Raw genomic sequence first — 17,289 nt, 5'->3', positions numbered from 1 at the left:
AACAGAATACATTTTTCCATCACCAATGGAACTTCTTGAAAATTGTTGTCGGCAGCATCATTGAAAAGTTATCTTAAATGATCTCACAAATGCAATAAAACAAAGTTACATTTAATGTCTAACACTCCCCTACAGAAATCAGACGGTACAGATTTGACATCTATGGTCGTAAGTTTCTACCTAACGCTACAACACATATCAATCACAGACAACCCCCAAATAAAACTATTTCATGCCAACTTAGTCTTAACATAACTACAGACCCCCGTCAATCGGATGGGATTCAATCTTAGAATTGGGTATTTCAAAACTGAACATTTTATTCTGATCATTCAAAGTTGTAGTTGCATTTTTCAAAACTCCAAGGTAGTGTGATTAGGTTAGTTTTGATGCAGAACATCTGGAAAATCTTGATCCCACAGGAAGAGTAGATTCAGGGTGGATTTAGAAAGTTGAAAGCCACTAAAACCGAGGATTTTAAATAAAAACAAGGACATTCTTACATCTGAAAACCAAAGCTTACTAATTTTATTAAAAGATTTCATTGTTAAACTTATGGGTATAAGTCAGTTTTTATATTGAGAAGTGTCAAAGAAATGAATGTACTTACCGTTTCTTCTTCTTTGCTGCGCAGGCTACACAGAGAAGTAGCACAAGCTGGTGAGGGAAACCGCTGGACTTGCACATAACGTTGCGGATGAAGTTCGGAATGACACAATTGCATGTGTACAACATCTAAAGACCTGCATCACGATACTGAGAGCGTGTTTCTAAAAGCAAATATTTGGGTGTTTTTGGATATGCTTTTTGGATGCCCGCACACTGCACAACGAGCAATGAGGAAGTCTATCACGACTGGGGTAAGTTTCTCAAAAACAAGTAAAAATCACAAAAAAAAAAGTGTATTCGCCCTTTTATAACATGCCATTAACATCAAAAATACAGATTAGGTTGAAAAATAGCAACACTCCTTTAAAGGTCTTCAACTCATAAAATGAACATTGATAATTTGACAAAAAGTGAGATCTACAAGGAGCAAATGAGGGCCCAAATATCTAGCGAAGTTATTTCACACATAGGAAAAGAAATATTGTTCTCTTATCTTAGATCAAACACTGAAACACATTTCTAATCAGCATGTAGTCTGTGCTGTTTGGTTAGCCATCAAGAAATCTGCTCAAGTAAATGCTTTCATTTAATGTCACAAAACCATTACATATCCCAAACTGAACTTGAATTAAAACAAGTAAATGAGAAACCATGCCTCTTCAACAGGTGGTGGAACACTAAATGAGAAGGCACATAATCATGTAATCATCCTAACATTACTGATGCACTGACCACATGGTCACAAAACAATAACAATTCTAAGATTGCTTACTTCTTTAAAGTACAATTATGATATAGTTTATGATGAAAGTGTAAAATATGATTACATTTCAGTTAAACAATACCTAAAACAATTATATTAGCAATTTTAAACCAAAGTTTAAAACTAAGTCCTGATCAAGAGAGCTGTTCCATCATATTATATCCATAATGTAAATACCTTTCACAGCCAAGATGCAACATTCACCCACCAAAACCCCCTGAGGGAACATCCCCAACTGAACTGCAAAGCATAAATCACTTAAACTGAATACCTTCATGTATTCATGAATATTCCTAGAACATAGAGTTGTGTACTCGTTGCATATGGTAGTCACTTTGACAATCCACCTATTTTCTCCATGAGGAACAGAATGTGCTCTTCCAGTTGATCAATCTGTGAAAGAGAAGGGGGTTCAAAACATGTTGGTTCTACACTTTGGGCAGAAGATGGTCCTTAACACTAGAACCGCCGGGCCGTGAGGCATACTAATCCAGGCCAATGTCGCACCCTTGTCGTGTCTATTTTAACAGTCTAATAAATCAATTTAATATACACCATCACAAAGAAACTCATCATTTAGTTTAGGCAGGCCTTAAAAAACAATGTATTTCAAAAGAACAGCATATTTAAAGTTATGTAACTAGTCTGTGCTTAGGCTATATGCTGCCACGACTGCTCATGTGTGTATCGCATGAAAGAGAGGTTATTCTACAAAAAAAGTGATCAAAATAGAACCCTTGAGTTGTTTGGCAAACGTAGGTGTTTCAGAAACCATAGAATACAATAGTTTTTTTTGTGGTGAAGTCTTAAAGTTTTTGTCAATTACACAAGGTGCACTGTTCAGTCTCTTCATTCACAATTGATAATATTGTCAACCACCAGAATATTGTCCATTTAATCTTGCCTTTATGCTACTTATTATTTTTTATGTGGAATTCGTTTTGATATAGTTCAGGTGTACTTTCAATGGGCATTATGAGATGGGCAACTAACTGTTGAGTGTCCTCGTAAAATTGCTTATCACAAACTCTGCGGTATTGAAATTCTCACAACGTAAGTGTGTGAAAGACTTATTTAGGAAAAGTCAAGGACGGAGGGGGACATGACTACAAATGGCAGTGATATTACAATTGTTAAATCACATGACGCTCAAAAGATCATGTTCAAAAGACGTTGGCTGTTCTAATGTTAAAAGAGCATAAGGTTCAATGAATGAGATTTCACAGAAACAAATCAAATCAGAAACAAGGGCCAAATAAATGGATAGCCAGCGCACAAAAATAAATTTTACTGTACAGGTGCATCAAAGCTGGGACTGAGAGACAGAAACTGAATGTCACCACTAGCCTTAATCACTGTTCTAGCCCGGCTACCACTCTGTACGCTACCCTTCCCCCTAGAGACTACTGCCCTAGGTACATCGTTATTAAACATTGGTCACTTTAATAATGTTTACATTCTGTTTTACCCACTTCATATGTATATACTGTATTCTAGTCATGGTTCATCCTATACAACTACTGCTGTACACAGCTTTTCTATTCATATACTGGTCATACTGTCTTACACTATTACAGTCGTGGCCAAAAGTTTTGAGAATGACAAATATTAATTTTCATCAAGTCTGCTGCCTCAGTGTCTTTAGATATTTTTGTCAGATGTTACTATGGAATACTGAAGTATAATTACAAGTATTTCGTAAGTGTCAAAGGCTTTTAATTGACAATTACATGAAGTTGATGCAAAGAGTCAATATTTGCAGTGTTGGCAGCCCATTCTTGTATAATCAATGCTTGGAGTTTGTAAGACAATGTAAGCATTGTCCAAACATGTCAAACTACTTTCCTAATACAACTTTAGGTATTTTTTTATACGTAAATAATTGATCAAATTGAAGACGGGATGATCTGTGTTCAATACCGGAGGAAAACAAAGTGGAGCGAGCTTTTCAGGTCACGCGCCTCTATCAAAGAGTACACTTCTCTCTCCCCTTGTTCTGAACAGTGTTACTTCTTAATTTCTCGAAGGAAAAACCTCAACCAATTTCTAAAGACGCATCCAGTGGAAGCGATAGGAACTGCAGGAAAGTCTATTAGAAATCTGGATTCCCAATGAAAACCCATTGACCAAATTTTTTAAAAATCTGAACGGTTTGCCCTCGGGATTTCGCCTGCCAAATAAGTTCTGTTATACTCACAGACATGATTCAAACAGTGTTAGAGACTTCAGAGTGTTTTCTATCCAAATCTACTAATAATATGCATATCCTGGCTTCTGGGTCAGTGTAGCAGGCCGTTTACTTTGGACACGGTTTTCATCCGGACGTGAAAATGCTGCCCCCTGTCCCAAAGAAGTTAATGAGAGAATCACTGACATGTCAGCTGGTCCTTTTGTGGCAGGGCTGAAATGCAGGGAAAATGTTTATTTGGGATTCAGTTCATTTGCATGGCAAAGAGGGACTTTGCAATTAATTGCAATTCATCTTCATAACATTCTGGAGTATATGCAAATTGCCATCATACATACTGAGGCAGCAGACTTTGTGAAAATAAATATTTGTGTCACTCGCAACAATTTAGACCACGACTGTACAGTGCATTTGGAAAGTATTCAGACCCCTTCCCCTTTTGTTACATTACAGCCTTATTCTAAAATGGATTTAAACATTTTTTAAAGGCCTCAATCTACACACACACACAATACCCCATAATGACAAAGCGAAATTCTTGCAGGAAGAGACTTGGTGGTTCCAAACTTATTCCATGTAAGAATGGAGGCCAGTGTGTTCTTGGGGACCTTCAATGCTGCAGAAATGTTTTGGTACCCTTCCCCAGATCTGTTCCACGACATAATCCTGTCTTGTAGCTCTGCGAACAATTCCTTTAACCTCATGGCTTGGTTTTTGCTTTGACATGCACTGTCAACTGTGGGACCTCACCTCCACAGCCAGTAGTGCCATTCCACAGCTGGTAATTTTATGTAAGATGGTCATTTTCATTCCCCCCCCATTTAAGAATAATAACAAAATGTGGAAAAAGTCAAGGTCTCTGACATTGCTCGTTCTGATATTTCCTAACTTCTTAATTTTTGGGAAGACTGTGTGTGTTTATTGCACTGTTGGTTCTAGAAACACTCATTTCAATGTACCTGCAAATTTGTGTACACGGCCAATAAACTTAGATTTGATTGAACAAAATAAATCAAATTCTGGAGCCCTATTTTGAGAGTAAAATATAGCAACAATCTTTCTTGGATGTGTCAGATTAAACAATGTATTTATTTACTTGAATCATATCATCTCATTAGCACTGTGAATTACTTTATAAGTAATTTTATCTACTGCGTGACAATGTAACAATTACTGTGTGACCAAATCATGGCCTGGTGCCACCACCTGAATATGTTAGTAGCAATAGTAGAAAAATGTGTTTCACCTTTTGCACCAAGTCCCGGCAGCAGCATGGAGAGGCATAATCTGGAGAACAAATACTTGAGTCAGTGCTTAACCAAAAGCTAGGTAAAATGTGCCAATAATGGGTCAAAGTGATCAAGTAAGCAGTATCTGATGAGTCATTTGGACATACCATTCACACTTTTTGAGCAAATTAGGCTCTGTGATTCCTTGGGTTCAGTATTCGTCGGGGCAGCATAATCTGAAAATACATAAGATTTATATATACAGCTCATCTAAAAGGTTTAATGTGCAATATTTAATTAGAAGATACTACAAACACAATGAGTAAGATGCAAAAAACAAAACAAATGGTTACATTGCCCAAGACATCGCCACAGTGCGGTGATCCTGGAGCAGTATAGGGGTTAAGTGCCTTGCTGAAGAGCACAACAGCAGGAAATGCCATCTATGATACCTAGAATAGCACCAGATTTTCCTGTCACACATGGGATTCGAACTGGAAACCGTCCAGTTGTAGGCCATTCTAACCTCTAGGCTCCCTGCCACACAATACAATATCCCTTTGATACTGTCTATTAGTACCATAAGAACACGGATATCTGAACTGACACACCAGTTACTGTAGCTGTGGCCGGCGTGACTGTAGCTGTGGCCGGCGTGACTGTAGCTGTGGCCGGCGTGACTGGAGCTGTGGCCGGCGCGACTGGAGCTGTGGCCGGCGCGACTGGAGCTGTGGCCGGCGCGACTGGAGCTGTGGCCGGCGCGACTGGAGCTGTGGCCGGCGCGACTGGAGCTGTGGCCGGCGTGACTGGAGCTGTGGCCGGCGTGACTGGAGCTGTGGCCGGCGTGACTGGAGCTGTGGCGATGATGGGTGTCTTGGTCTGGCCTGGCTCCTGTCTGCGGGTCCTGGCGCTGCCAGTTTGTGTGCTCTGCAGCCCCTCTAGGATCATAGTGTTGAGGTGGCCCCCGCCTCGCTCTATTTGCAGGGTGACTGACAGCAGGTTGGAGTTGCCATCGAAGTCCTGGACAGAGGCCAGCACGCCGTCACTCAGCAGGGCACTGAAAAGCTCCAGGACCTCTACGGGCCACACTGACGGGAAATGCTCTTTACCTACAGCAGGGCCAGGGCCAAACAGACAGACAACATGACAGGTATCATCTCAGAGCACTTGTTAAATACAGGGATGAAGACTCAGAAACAAGACAGACAGGCAGTTGACAGGAAGACACAAGTCATAGATTATATCCCTCTTCATCTACAGAAAATGAGTGCCACAGAAACTAGACAGACCAGTCACACAGACATAGATCACATCTCAAAGTGTTCCTACCGGCCCAGACAGACACAACGGGACAAGATCACAGCTACAGGGCTAGGCGTTAACATCAGACTGTGCAGCTGACTTCTGCCTTGTGTGGTCCCTCTTACCTGTGAGGGCACAGCGGGCAATCTGGAAAGGGAGCTCCAGGAACTCTGTGGGGATGGGCAGAATGCTGGCGAAGGGGAGCTTCTCGGAGTTGCCGTAGTCAGCATAGATAACACTGGCCTCAGTCTCTGTGGTCTCCAGGAACACGGCTCTGTACCAATTCTTATCACCTGCGGGGTGAAACAACAATAGCTCTCCTCATATAGAGGAATGTGGTCTACATGTACAGCGCCACTGAGATTGTGTACAAAAAAATCCATTGACAGGTGATGGACAACAGATGACTGTCCATAAAAAAACTCACAATATGTTTGCCTTTGTACCGTATGCAGCTCATCCAAAAATAGTTGACTTGAACAACTTTTGAAGGACAAAAAGAGAATGAATTAATATTCGATTTCATCCATGTTCATGTGACTATAGTCAAAAGGAATGTGTAGTCCACATTTCATACAATCAGGTCAGTACTTCCACACACTAATGGCCATTGTTTTCAGGCTGGTTGTATTGGTGCTAGCTAGGTACTGAGCTAAAGCTAGCTACCCCAGAAGTCCAACAAATGATGCTTTATTACAAACGCGGTATTGTAAACACATCGTTCCTGGCCGGTGTTTGCACAGGCGGAGGTAGCAGTCCTGCTGCTGGGTTGTTGCCCTCCTACGGCCTCCTCCACGTCTCCTGATGTACTGGCCTGTCTCCTGGTAGCGCCTCCAAGCTCTGGACACTACGCTGAAAGACACAGCAAACCTTCTTGCCACAGCTCACATTGATGTGCCATCCTGGATGAGCTGCACTACCTGAGCCACTTGTGTGGGTTGTAGACTCCGTCTCATGCTACCACTAGAGTGAAAGCACCGCTAGCATTCAAAAGTGACCAAAACATCAGCCTGGAAGCATAGGAACTGAGAAGTGGTCTGTGGTCACCACCTGCAGAACCACTCCTTTATTGGGGGCGTCTTGCTAATTGCCTATAATTTCCACCTGTTGTCTATTCCATTTGCAACAGCATGTGAAATGTATTGTCAATCAGTGTTGCTTCCTAAGTGGACAGTTTGATTTCACAGAAGTGTGATTGACTTGGAGTTACATTGTTGTTTAAGTGTTCCCTTTATTTTTTTGAGCAGTGTATATAGAATTCAAAGAACACTTAACCAGCATGGCTACCACAGCATTCTGCAGCGATATGCCATCCCATCTGGTTTGTGCTTAGTGGGACTATCATTTCTTTTTCAAAAGGACAATGACCCAACACACCTCCAGACTGTGTAAGGGCTATTTGGCCAAGAAGGAGAGTGATGGAGTGCTGCATCAGATGACCTGGCCACCACAATACCCAAACTGGTTTGGGATGAGTTGGACCGCAGAGTGAAGGAAAAGCAGCCAACAAGTATTCAGCATGTGGGAAATCCTTCAAGACTGTTGGAAAAGCATTCCTCATGAAGATGGTTGAGGTCGGGTTTGCAAAGCTGTCATCAAGGCAAATCAAATCAAATTTTATTGGTCACATACGTGATAAGCAGATGTTATTGCAGTGAAATGCTTGTGCTTCTAGCACCGACAGTGCAGCAATATCTAACAAATTACACAACATATACCCAATACCCACAAATCTAAGTAGGAATGAATTAAGACTGTACACATATGGACGAGCGATGTCAGAGCGGAACGGACTAAGATACCGTAGAATAGTATAGAATACAGTAAATACATGATGAGTAATGCCAGATACGTAAACACTATTAAAGTGACTAGTGTTCAATTCCTTAAAGTGGTCAGTGATTTCAAGTCTATGCTTATAGGCAGCAGCCTCTAATGTGCTAGTAATGGCTATTTAACAGTCTGATGGCCTTGAGGTAGAAGCTGTTTTTCAGTCTCTTGGTCCCAGCTTTGATGCCACTGTACTGACCTCGCCTTCTGGATGATAACAGGGTGAACAGGCATTGGTTTGGGGGGGTTGTTGTCCTTGATGATCTTTATGGCCTTCCTGTGAAATCGGGTGCTGTAGGTGTCCTGGAGGGCAGGTAGTTTGCCCCCGGTGATGACAAGCCAAACTTTTTCAGCCTCCTGAGGTTGAAGAGACACTGTTGAGCCTTCTTCACCAGCCTGTCTGTGTGGGTGGACCATTTCAGCTGGTCCGTTTTGTGGTCGCCGAGGAACTTTCCACCTTCTCCACTACTGTCCCGTTGATGTGGATACGGGGGTGCTCCCTCTGCGGTTTCCTGAAATCCACAATAATCTCCTTTGTTTTGTTGACGTTGAGTGTGAAGTTATTTTTCTGACACCACACTGCGAGGGCCCTCACCTCTTCCCTGTAGGCCGTCTCGTCGTTGTTGGTAATCAAGCCTACAACTGTAGTGTCGTCTGCAAACTTGATGATTGAGTTGGAGGCGTGCATGGCCACGCAGTCATGGGTGAACAGGGAGTACAGGAGAGGGCTGAGAACACACCCTTGTGGGGCCCCAGTGTTGAGGATCAGCAGGGTGGAGATGTTTCCTACCCTCACCACCTGGGGGCGTCCCCTCAGAAAGTCCAGGACCCAGGGTCTTGAGCTTAATGATGAGTTTGGAGGGTACTATGGTGTTAAATACTGATCCTTAACTAGTCTCTCAAAGCACTTCATGATGACGGAAGTGAGTGCGATAGTTGTTTAGCTCAATTACCTTAACTTTCTTGGGAACAGGAACAATGATGGCCATCTTGAAGGTTATAACACACAAGTTTGTGAAGTGCTATTATTTAGTCTAACTTACTGATATTGAATATTACATTTTTATATTGAGGTGATCGACTGTGTCCAATCCATTTTGGGGGTTTCCTACCTCGTGCTTTGACACCTTATCAGAGCAATCCACCATTTAGTCCACCACCCTCATGTAAGCATATTGTGAATATTGCCATTCAATTGGTTTGAAAACATCCCAAAAAAGATGTGTGATCCATCAGTAGAACTCTGTCTTTCCAGAAAGACATTTAGCCATATTGAAACGTTAGGTCAAATCTGATCATAAAGTGAATGGACGGCCATATTGCCAAATCCTGAGCAGCGTGAAAAAATGGCAGTCCGTACACTTTACGATTAGATTTCACCTAACGTTTAAAAAAATGAGTGTTATTGAGTTAATGAGGTTATTTTATAGTGCCCTTGAAATGGGAAATATCTGATTGTTGTTGAAGCACTGCATGTGTACGCATTGTGTGAGGCACGGAATGGGTGTGTATTTTAGCAGTGATAGTGCATGTGTGTGTGTGCATGCAAAGTCCTGTCCACAAGGTGATGAAAGTGTGTGTGTGTGTGTGTGTGTGGGGGGGGGTGACGACTCCTCACCTGAAAACTGGGCACAGCATGCAGCTCCTGGCATGGGTTTGCACCGACTAGGCAAGGCCTTGGTGGTGCAGTATACAGCCAAGTCCATCATCACACTCTGCAGTCTCTCCACATACACTAGACCACACACAGACATAAATTAATGTTCATACCGTATACACAGAACATTTGTGGGTGAGTCTGGTGTAATTGTACACCTGTAAGAATTGACATGGATTTTTGTAGACACAAAGAACGAGAGAAATGAGAGAAAGAGTCCTCACCATGGCTGGGGTTGAAAAGGTAGAATAGACCGGGGCTGACAACGGCTGCTATGCAAGGCTGGAAGGTCTCATTGCGAGGCAGCTCCACCGTCCTCCAGTCCAGAGGGAATTTGTCTGCTGAGGTAGATATCGTTCATCTGATTAGCATTACTAGCGTTAGCATTGATTGACTAATGGTTTCCTTGACTGATGTCCTTAAATACAATTATTTCCATAGCTCAAGTCACCCCTCCACCCCACACATATGCATTAGGGCTGACCCCAATTAGTCGACTGGTCAATTGTTTGGTTGTTGGTCGACCAGACAAAAATATGTCAACTAATCCATAGCGGAGGCCAAGACTAAAATCCAATTTATGCTTGATGGAAAATTTTGGCCGAAGGCTCCATATGTGACACAATTGCAGAGCCTCCAGAGACATGCACGGGACAAATCAATCCCAGTACCGCATCGCAATTCGCTTCCCAAAGTTTGTAGCAATGGGTAAGGCTCTGTGTAACGCCGCATTGACATGATTGGTTGATGGTAGGTGAGGGTGGTACATCCTGTAGAAAACAAACTTACTTCCTTGCCAACAACTCTGCACTGCTCCACGAAGCTCAAGAAATATGAATGCCCTGACTTCCGCTGAGGCCGTATCACCGTAAATGCTGCATGGACAACGCAGACGTCGGCTTAACCATGCGCCCAGATGCACAATCTAACGCTCTCTATCCAGAATGCTCTCTTTCGACAATGTGCATATGTGGGAACTCCATCAAGATTGTTGGAAAAGCATTCCAGATGAAGCTGGTTGAGAGAATGCTAAGAGTGTGCAAAGCTGTCACGAGGCAATGGGTGGTTACTTTGAAGAATCTCAAATGTAAAATATATTTAGATTCATTTTAACACTTTTTGGATTACTACATGATTCCACATGTGTTATTTCATAGTTTTGATGTCTTCACTATTAGAAAACAGTGAAAATAATGAAAAACCGTTGAATGAGTATGTGTTCTCCCTTTCGATAACCACTCAGCGTGAAATGGGAAAGATATCAAGTGGAAATGACATAAAATAGGTCTGCCTGATTACTTCTTATCAGTGCTGGACTTGGACTGAAATAGGTTCCGGTACTCATTTTGGGTGCTGGTACGGTCTATATTTAGGTGCAGGAGCGCCACAAAGTTGAGCTAATATTCTAAGAGGAACAGGAGCTAAAGCATTATAAAGCTCCGGTGCGCTCCTGCCCAAGTTAGGCATGACTTCTTATCCCTAGCACAAATAGCCTACAACTGTGTCTGTCCCGGCGCTGGAAACGTTGCCCCGGCTCACCGGCGCTGGAAATTTTTACAATTTTTATTTAGATTGGGATAGAATTTTGATTAACCACATGACAATGGTTGAGATATGAAGACATTATAAATGAAATGGTTTCATGAAAATGTGCCGATGAAAACCAGAACTGGTAGATATGGTAAGATAAATTAGCATTCCACTTGAGAAAAGTTGCAGACTCTTACCGGCAACTTAATGAAAGTAATGGCGGAATCTGCGAAAGCCAGCAGGAGTGGGAGAATAGTTGGATCAGGTTAAAGAAAACAAATATTCTGGTTATCTAGATCTCTGGCGCCCTTGAGGCATTGGTCTTATTTCATCAAACCGTAATGCATATAGTTGATTTTATTAAAACACATCGCTCTGTTTGGCTGGGCGTCCAGCTCTAGGAATTGTCTTGGTGGTTTGAAACATCTTCAATTTAAGAATGATGGAGGCCACTGCATTCTTGTGGACCTTCAATGTAGCAGAAATGTTTTGGTACTCTTCCCCAGATCTGTGCCTCAACACAATCCTGTCTCGGAGCTCAACAGATAATTCCTTTGACCTCATGGCTTGGCTTTTTGCTGACATGCACTGTCAACTGTGGGACCTTATATAGGCAGGTGTGTGCCTTTCCAAATTACGTCCAAATCTATTGAATTTACCACAGGTGGACTCCAGTTAAGTTGTAAAGACACCAAGGATTATCAATGGAAACAGGATGCACCTGAGCTCAATTTCAAGTCACATAGCAAACCCGCTGAATATTATGCAAATAAGGTAACTTGTTTTTTTTTGCAAAAATGTCTAAAAACCTGTTTTCGTCTTGTCATTATAGAGTATTTATTGTGTGTGGATTGATGAGGGAAAAAATAGTTTAATCAATTTTAGAATACAGCTGCAACTTAAAATGTGGGAAAAGTCTAGGGGTCTGAATACTTTGTGAAGGCACTGTACATACTTATTTTGCAATAACCTTACCAATGATTTTTTTTGGAAAAATGATAAATTACTCCTTATCAAACCACATTTACAGAATCATGATTTACTTGTATTGATGGCAGGCGTGTTGGAATTCAAGTGTATATTTCTAAGTTGCGCTTGAATTTATTAGCAACAAATATTGTATGACGGCACGAGTAAAGACAAACAGGAGATATTTGATAAACATAAATTGTTCTTGTAAAAGTGTGTGGCACTGGCAATGTGACTGAATTAATTGGTTCAGCACTGTCATGTAAGCTCATGCTGAAATAAAATGGAGAATTGTTTGATCTGAAGGCAAGACATGGACAGACAGATGAACTGTGAAATTGCAGCCAATCTTGTGCTGTTGTCCAAAAAAGTTATTTTATTACACAAGCTAGGTTTCCATCTACTTGTCGACACATTTTCAATCAAATGATACAGATTTAGTTTTGTCAACATTTAAGAAAGTCCACCAACAATTTGCTATTTCCATCAGGCTCATCGTGAGTTTTTTTTATCCGACAGGTACTTGACTTGTTTAAAAATGGTTGGATGGAAACATGGTTACAGTCTATTCTTGATACCGAAAATACAGTAAATCTAACTCACCAGATGCAGTTCCATCGGATCCAAATGGGATGGACACTTTTGCCGGCTGCCGAGCACTAGCCTTGCTCTGATTGTTTTTCTTGACCTGCTTCTCAGTGAGCGGCTCATTTTCATTGGCTGCGGATTTGGGTGGTCCCACACTAGTGGTGGTGTCTCTCTGAATGGCAGGCTTCTGCTGGGGGATTTTAGGGACAGTGGGAACGGATTTAGCATGGGCCTGGCTCTGTCCAGGGGCTTTGGCCAGCTGTTCTGAGAGCAGTGTGGTGGCCACGTTTTGACCACTGCTGTCCAGTTGAAGTCCGTAGCCTCGCTCTGTGATGAAGAGGACACGTGCATGGAGCTGCTGGCCCACACACAGGGCCTGGAAGCGGGCTATAGACTCAGCACTCCACTGGGGGCTCAGAGGCTCAACACCTACAGGGATTGGGGGAAGACTATTTTATAGTCATGACTTGCTATGTTTTTCCACATTGACATTTGCAACAGTTTCTCACCATATTTGTATGAGCAGGTTTGAAAACAATTACAATTTTATGAATGAGGATATCATGAACAAAATCCCAAAAAATCCTGCAAATACACAAACATGTACATACAATCGTCTCTTTGTGCAAGACCGGGTTAAAAATGTTCTGTATTAACTTTTTTTTACTGCTCTAGTTGTTATTATTGCTTGGATAACTTTAATAATTTACATGGTCCGCACTGCACAGAACAGTAATAATGATCACTTTAGTATCACCGTGAATCATTGTAATGGTTGTTAGTGTCAATTAAGTCAGTAAGGTATGGGCTGCCAACTGGAGATTTGACATGACTTAAAATGTAATTCATTCACACACACACAGTAATGGTTAACGGTTAATGTATAACACCAGTTAATGTTATAACTTACCGGATAATGTAATAACCTTTCACTTTACATTATAAGTTATGCTACCACAGGTTTTTGTTACGTTATCATGGGAGTAACAACTTGATGAATAACATGATCTTTAACTGAACATGTAGCTAATAACATAGCAAAAGCTATGTTTATGTATTACTCCGTTTGTGCCAAATCGCATCTGCTCTATGTGGGGGTTGTAACCAATAAGGTCCATCTGCGTTGTCCATCTCTCAGAGCAGTCAAACCTGTGTCTCTTGTTACCTTGCTATGGGGCGGCACACGTAGCCTTGAGGTTAGAGGGGCAGGCCTTTGAATCCTGGGTCTCATGGGAAAAATCTGGTGGATGTGAATCGGCAACTGGAGGGTTGCTGGTATCTAATTCTAGATGTAATCTCCTGCCGTTGTGCTCTCGAGCAAGGTACAAGCACAAAATGGTTTCAAGAAGTCATCTTTATCTCAGGGGAGTGTAAAACAAGGTTCCTCAACATGCAGGTGAGGTTCAAACCTTTGACCCCCCCCCCTAGCGGACACCCATCCGGGCACAGACTGGATTCAAAACTAGCTCTCAAGCAAGGTTACTCATCATGATACACAGCCTGTTGTGGGTCTGGCGTGTCAGGGTTTGGGTACTGTGACATCACAAAGACAAGCTCCGGTTGTACATTGGCCAAGTAAAGAAGTGTTATAGTGGTATTTTAAAAATCTCTTTCCACTAGACCGGTTTCATTGTGCGCTTGTGAGTTTCTATTTATGAGCATTCAGTTACTTTTGGGTGTGTGTGTATGATTGTGCACATTTCAATGTGTGCTTGCGAGTGTGTTTAGAAGTATTCCGGGAAGATGTGCATGAGATTGTGTTTGTAACTAGCAGTATATGCATCAAATTGAAGGAAGTAATACATAAAAACATTAATCAAAAAAGTTCTTACATTATTCATCAAAAAAGTTGTTAATCACCTGATAACATTACAACCACCGGATAATATAATAACTTATTACATAAAAAAGCTGTAAAGTTTGACAATGTAGAAATGTTACTACTTTAACAGTCACACACACACACCTGCTAGCCAGCAGCGGATAGCCAGGAAGTGGTGTTTGAGGAGCTTGGGTGTGATCGCTCTGAGGTGGGCTGGTTCGACATCACTGGTGTTGCCATAGTCCACAAAATACACCCGGGCTTTACTGCCAGCCCACACACCCTGCACCATACCACGGTACCATGCCCCATCACCTGTGGAGGGAGAGCACACACACCAGTATTAATTAACCATAATATACAGTTTGACTACATTCACTGCACCAGTGGGAGTAAGAGAGAGGGCCTTTGAGTCCTTGGTGATATTTTTACTACCCCATATAGTATGATAGATACTCAGTTCGAGTGGCGTTCGATAAATCTCGTAGTTTGTTCTTACCAGAGAACAGAGCGCAGCAGGGCTCACCCACACTAGGGGTGAAAGGGGTGATGTCTGCCTCACAGTGCCGCTTCAGCTCAGCCCCCAGCTCCGCTAGAACCTGCAGGTCTTACAACACAAACAGATATCGCTGATGAAGCAATGTCAATTACAGTGAAAACGGGGAATGTAACACGTAAAAAAGGTGAATATAATGTGTACCATATTTAACCGTGTCTAACATTCAACTATTTCAAATACTTTACTGAGTGTTCATATAGGGAAATCAGTCAATTTAAATAAATTCAGTAGGCCCTAATACATGGATTTCACGACCGGAAATACAGATTTGCATCTGTTGGTCACAACTTTTTTTTAAAAGAAGAAGAAAAAAAGAGGTTGGGGCATAAGATCAGAAAACCAGTCAGTATCTGGTGTGACCACCATTTGCCTCATGCAGTGCTGTTGATTGTGGCCTGTGGTCCCACTCCTCTTCAATGGCTGTGCAAAGTTTCTGGATATTGCCAAGAACTCGAACAAGCGGTCGTACACTTCTATAAAGAGCATCCCAACATGCTCAATTGGTGACGTGTGGTGAGTATTGCAGGCCATGGAAGAACTGGGAAATTGTGTACAGATCCTTGCGACATGGGATCGTGCATTATGCTGAAACATGCGGTGATGGCAGTTGTCACGTTCTGACCTTTATTTCCTGTGTTTTGTATTTAGTTAGTATGGTCAGGGCGTGAGTTGGGTGGGCAGTCTGTTTGTTTTTCTATGTTTTGGTTATTTCTATGTTTCAGCCTAGTATGGTTCTCAATCAGAGGCAGGTGTCATTAGTTGTCTCTGATTGAGAATCATACTTAGGTGGCCTGGGTTTCACTGTGTGTTTGTGGGTGATTGTTCCTGTCTCTGTGTGTGCACCAGATAGGACTGTTTTGAGTTTTCACATTTCTTGTTTTTGTTAGTTTGTTCATGTGTACCTTTACGCATTAAAAAAAAGAACCATGGACAATTACCACGCCGCGTATTGGTCCTCTGATCCGTTTCGCCTCTCCTCTTCGGAAGAAGAGGAGGAAATTCATTACAGAATCACCCACCAAAATCGGACCAAGCGGCGTGGTAAAGGACAGCGACGACAGCAGCAGCAGCAGCAACAACAGCGGCCAGCATCACATGACTACACAACGTGGGAGGAGATAGATAGGTGGGCGGTCGACCCAGGGAGAGTGCCGGAGCCCGCCTGGGATTCGATGGAGCAATGCAAGGAAGGTTACAGGAGAATGAGGTTGGCGAAGCCAGCACGGCAGTGCGACAGGTACGAGAGGCAGCCCCCCCAAAAAAATTGGGGGGCACACGAGGTGTGGTACTAAGCCAGGTAGCAGACCTGAGCTCACTCCTCGTGCTTATGATAAGCAGCGCATTACTGGTCAGGCACCGTGTTATGCGGTTGAGCGCACGGTGTCGCCAGTGCGTGTCCATAGCCCGGTGCGCTATAGGGCAGCCCGAAAGTGCCATGCGAGTGTGGGCATTGAGCCAGGGCGTATGGTGCCTGCTCAGCGGGTCTGGTCGCCGGTACGCAGTCTTGGTCCAGGTTATCCTGCGCCGGCTCTGCGTGCTGTGTCTCCGGGGCGCTGGGAGGGTGCAGTGCGTCCTCTGCCTGCGCTCCGCTCGTACCGGGCAACTGTGGGAGTGGAGCCTAGGGAGAGGTGCGTGTAGTAAGCACTAGATCTCCCGTGCTTACCCACAGCCCGGTTCAACCTGTGCCTGCACTCTGGAGGGTCCGGGCTCGAGTAGTTGTCCAGCCTGGGGAAGTGGTGCCAAGGTTGCGCACCAGAGCTCCAGTGCTCCCCACAGCCCGGTCTTTCAGGCTCCTCCTAACACCAAGCCTCCTGAAAGTCTCCCCAGCCTGGTGGTTCCTGTGGCAGCCCCACGCACCAGGCTGTCTCTCAGTCTCCTCCCTGCAGGTGCTCCCGCCTGCCCGGCGCCGCCGCCGGGCGTCCCGCCTGCCCTGCGCCGCCGCCGGAGCGTCCCGCCTGCCCTGCGCGCCGCCGGAGCGTCCCGCCTGCCCTGCGCCGCCGCCGAGCGTCCCGCCTGCCCTGCGCCGCCGAGCGTCCCGCCTGCCCTGCGCCGCCGCGGGCCCGCCTGCCCTGCGCCGCCGCCGGAGCGTCCCGCCTGCCCTGCGCCGCCGCCGGAGCGTCCCGCCTGCCCGGCGCCGCCGCCGGAGCCTCCCGCCTGCCCGGCGCGCCGCCCGGAGCGTCCCGCCTGCCCGGCCCCCTCAGCCCAGAGGCGCCAGAGCCCCTCAGCCCAGAGGCGCCAGAGCC

General features: G+C 43.9%; 1 protein-coding gene across 4 annotated transcripts in view; it reads right to left on the bottom strand.

The window, feature by feature from the left end:
- Positions 1–901: 901 nt before the first annotated feature.
- tdrd1 (tudor domain containing 1) overlaps positions 902–17,289 on the bottom strand; it is a 50,931-nt gene continuing 34,543 nt past the window's right edge. For 2 of the 4 annotated variants that reach the window (XM_052478357.1, XM_052478359.1), the window contains exons 17-26: positions 14,987–15,094; positions 14,632–14,802; positions 12,681–13,094; positions 9,803–9,919; positions 9,540–9,656; positions 6,217–6,384; positions 5,401–5,898; positions 4,957–5,025; positions 4,807–4,847; positions 902–1,765 (exon numbers count right to left, since the gene is read on the bottom strand). In XM_052478357.1, coding sequence (XP_052334317.1) covers positions 1,703–1,765; positions 4,807–4,847; positions 4,957–5,025; positions 5,401–5,898; positions 6,217–6,384; positions 9,540–9,656; positions 9,803–9,919; positions 12,681–13,094; positions 14,632–14,802; positions 14,987–15,094 — 1,766 coding nt within the window. In that variant the 3' untranslated portion in view covers positions 902–1,702. The remainder of the gene's footprint in view (positions 1,766–4,806; positions 4,848–4,956; positions 5,026–5,400; positions 5,899–6,216; positions 6,385–9,539; positions 9,657–9,802; positions 9,920–12,680; positions 13,095–14,631; positions 14,803–14,986; positions 15,095–17,289) is intronic. The other 2 variants (XM_052478358.1, XM_052478360.1) reach the window with 2 other exon arrangements.

The sequence above is a fragment of the Oncorhynchus keta genome, chromosome 24, assembly GCF_023373465.1.
Source record: "Oncorhynchus keta strain PuntledgeMale-10-30-2019 chromosome 24, Oket_V2, whole genome shotgun sequence".
In the NCBI taxonomy this organism is placed as follows: domain Eukaryota; kingdom Metazoa; phylum Chordata; class Actinopteri; order Salmoniformes; family Salmonidae; genus Oncorhynchus; species Oncorhynchus keta.
The sequence above is the reverse complement of the archived record's forward strand: the minus strand, read 5'-3'. Positions and strand labels throughout refer to the sequence as shown.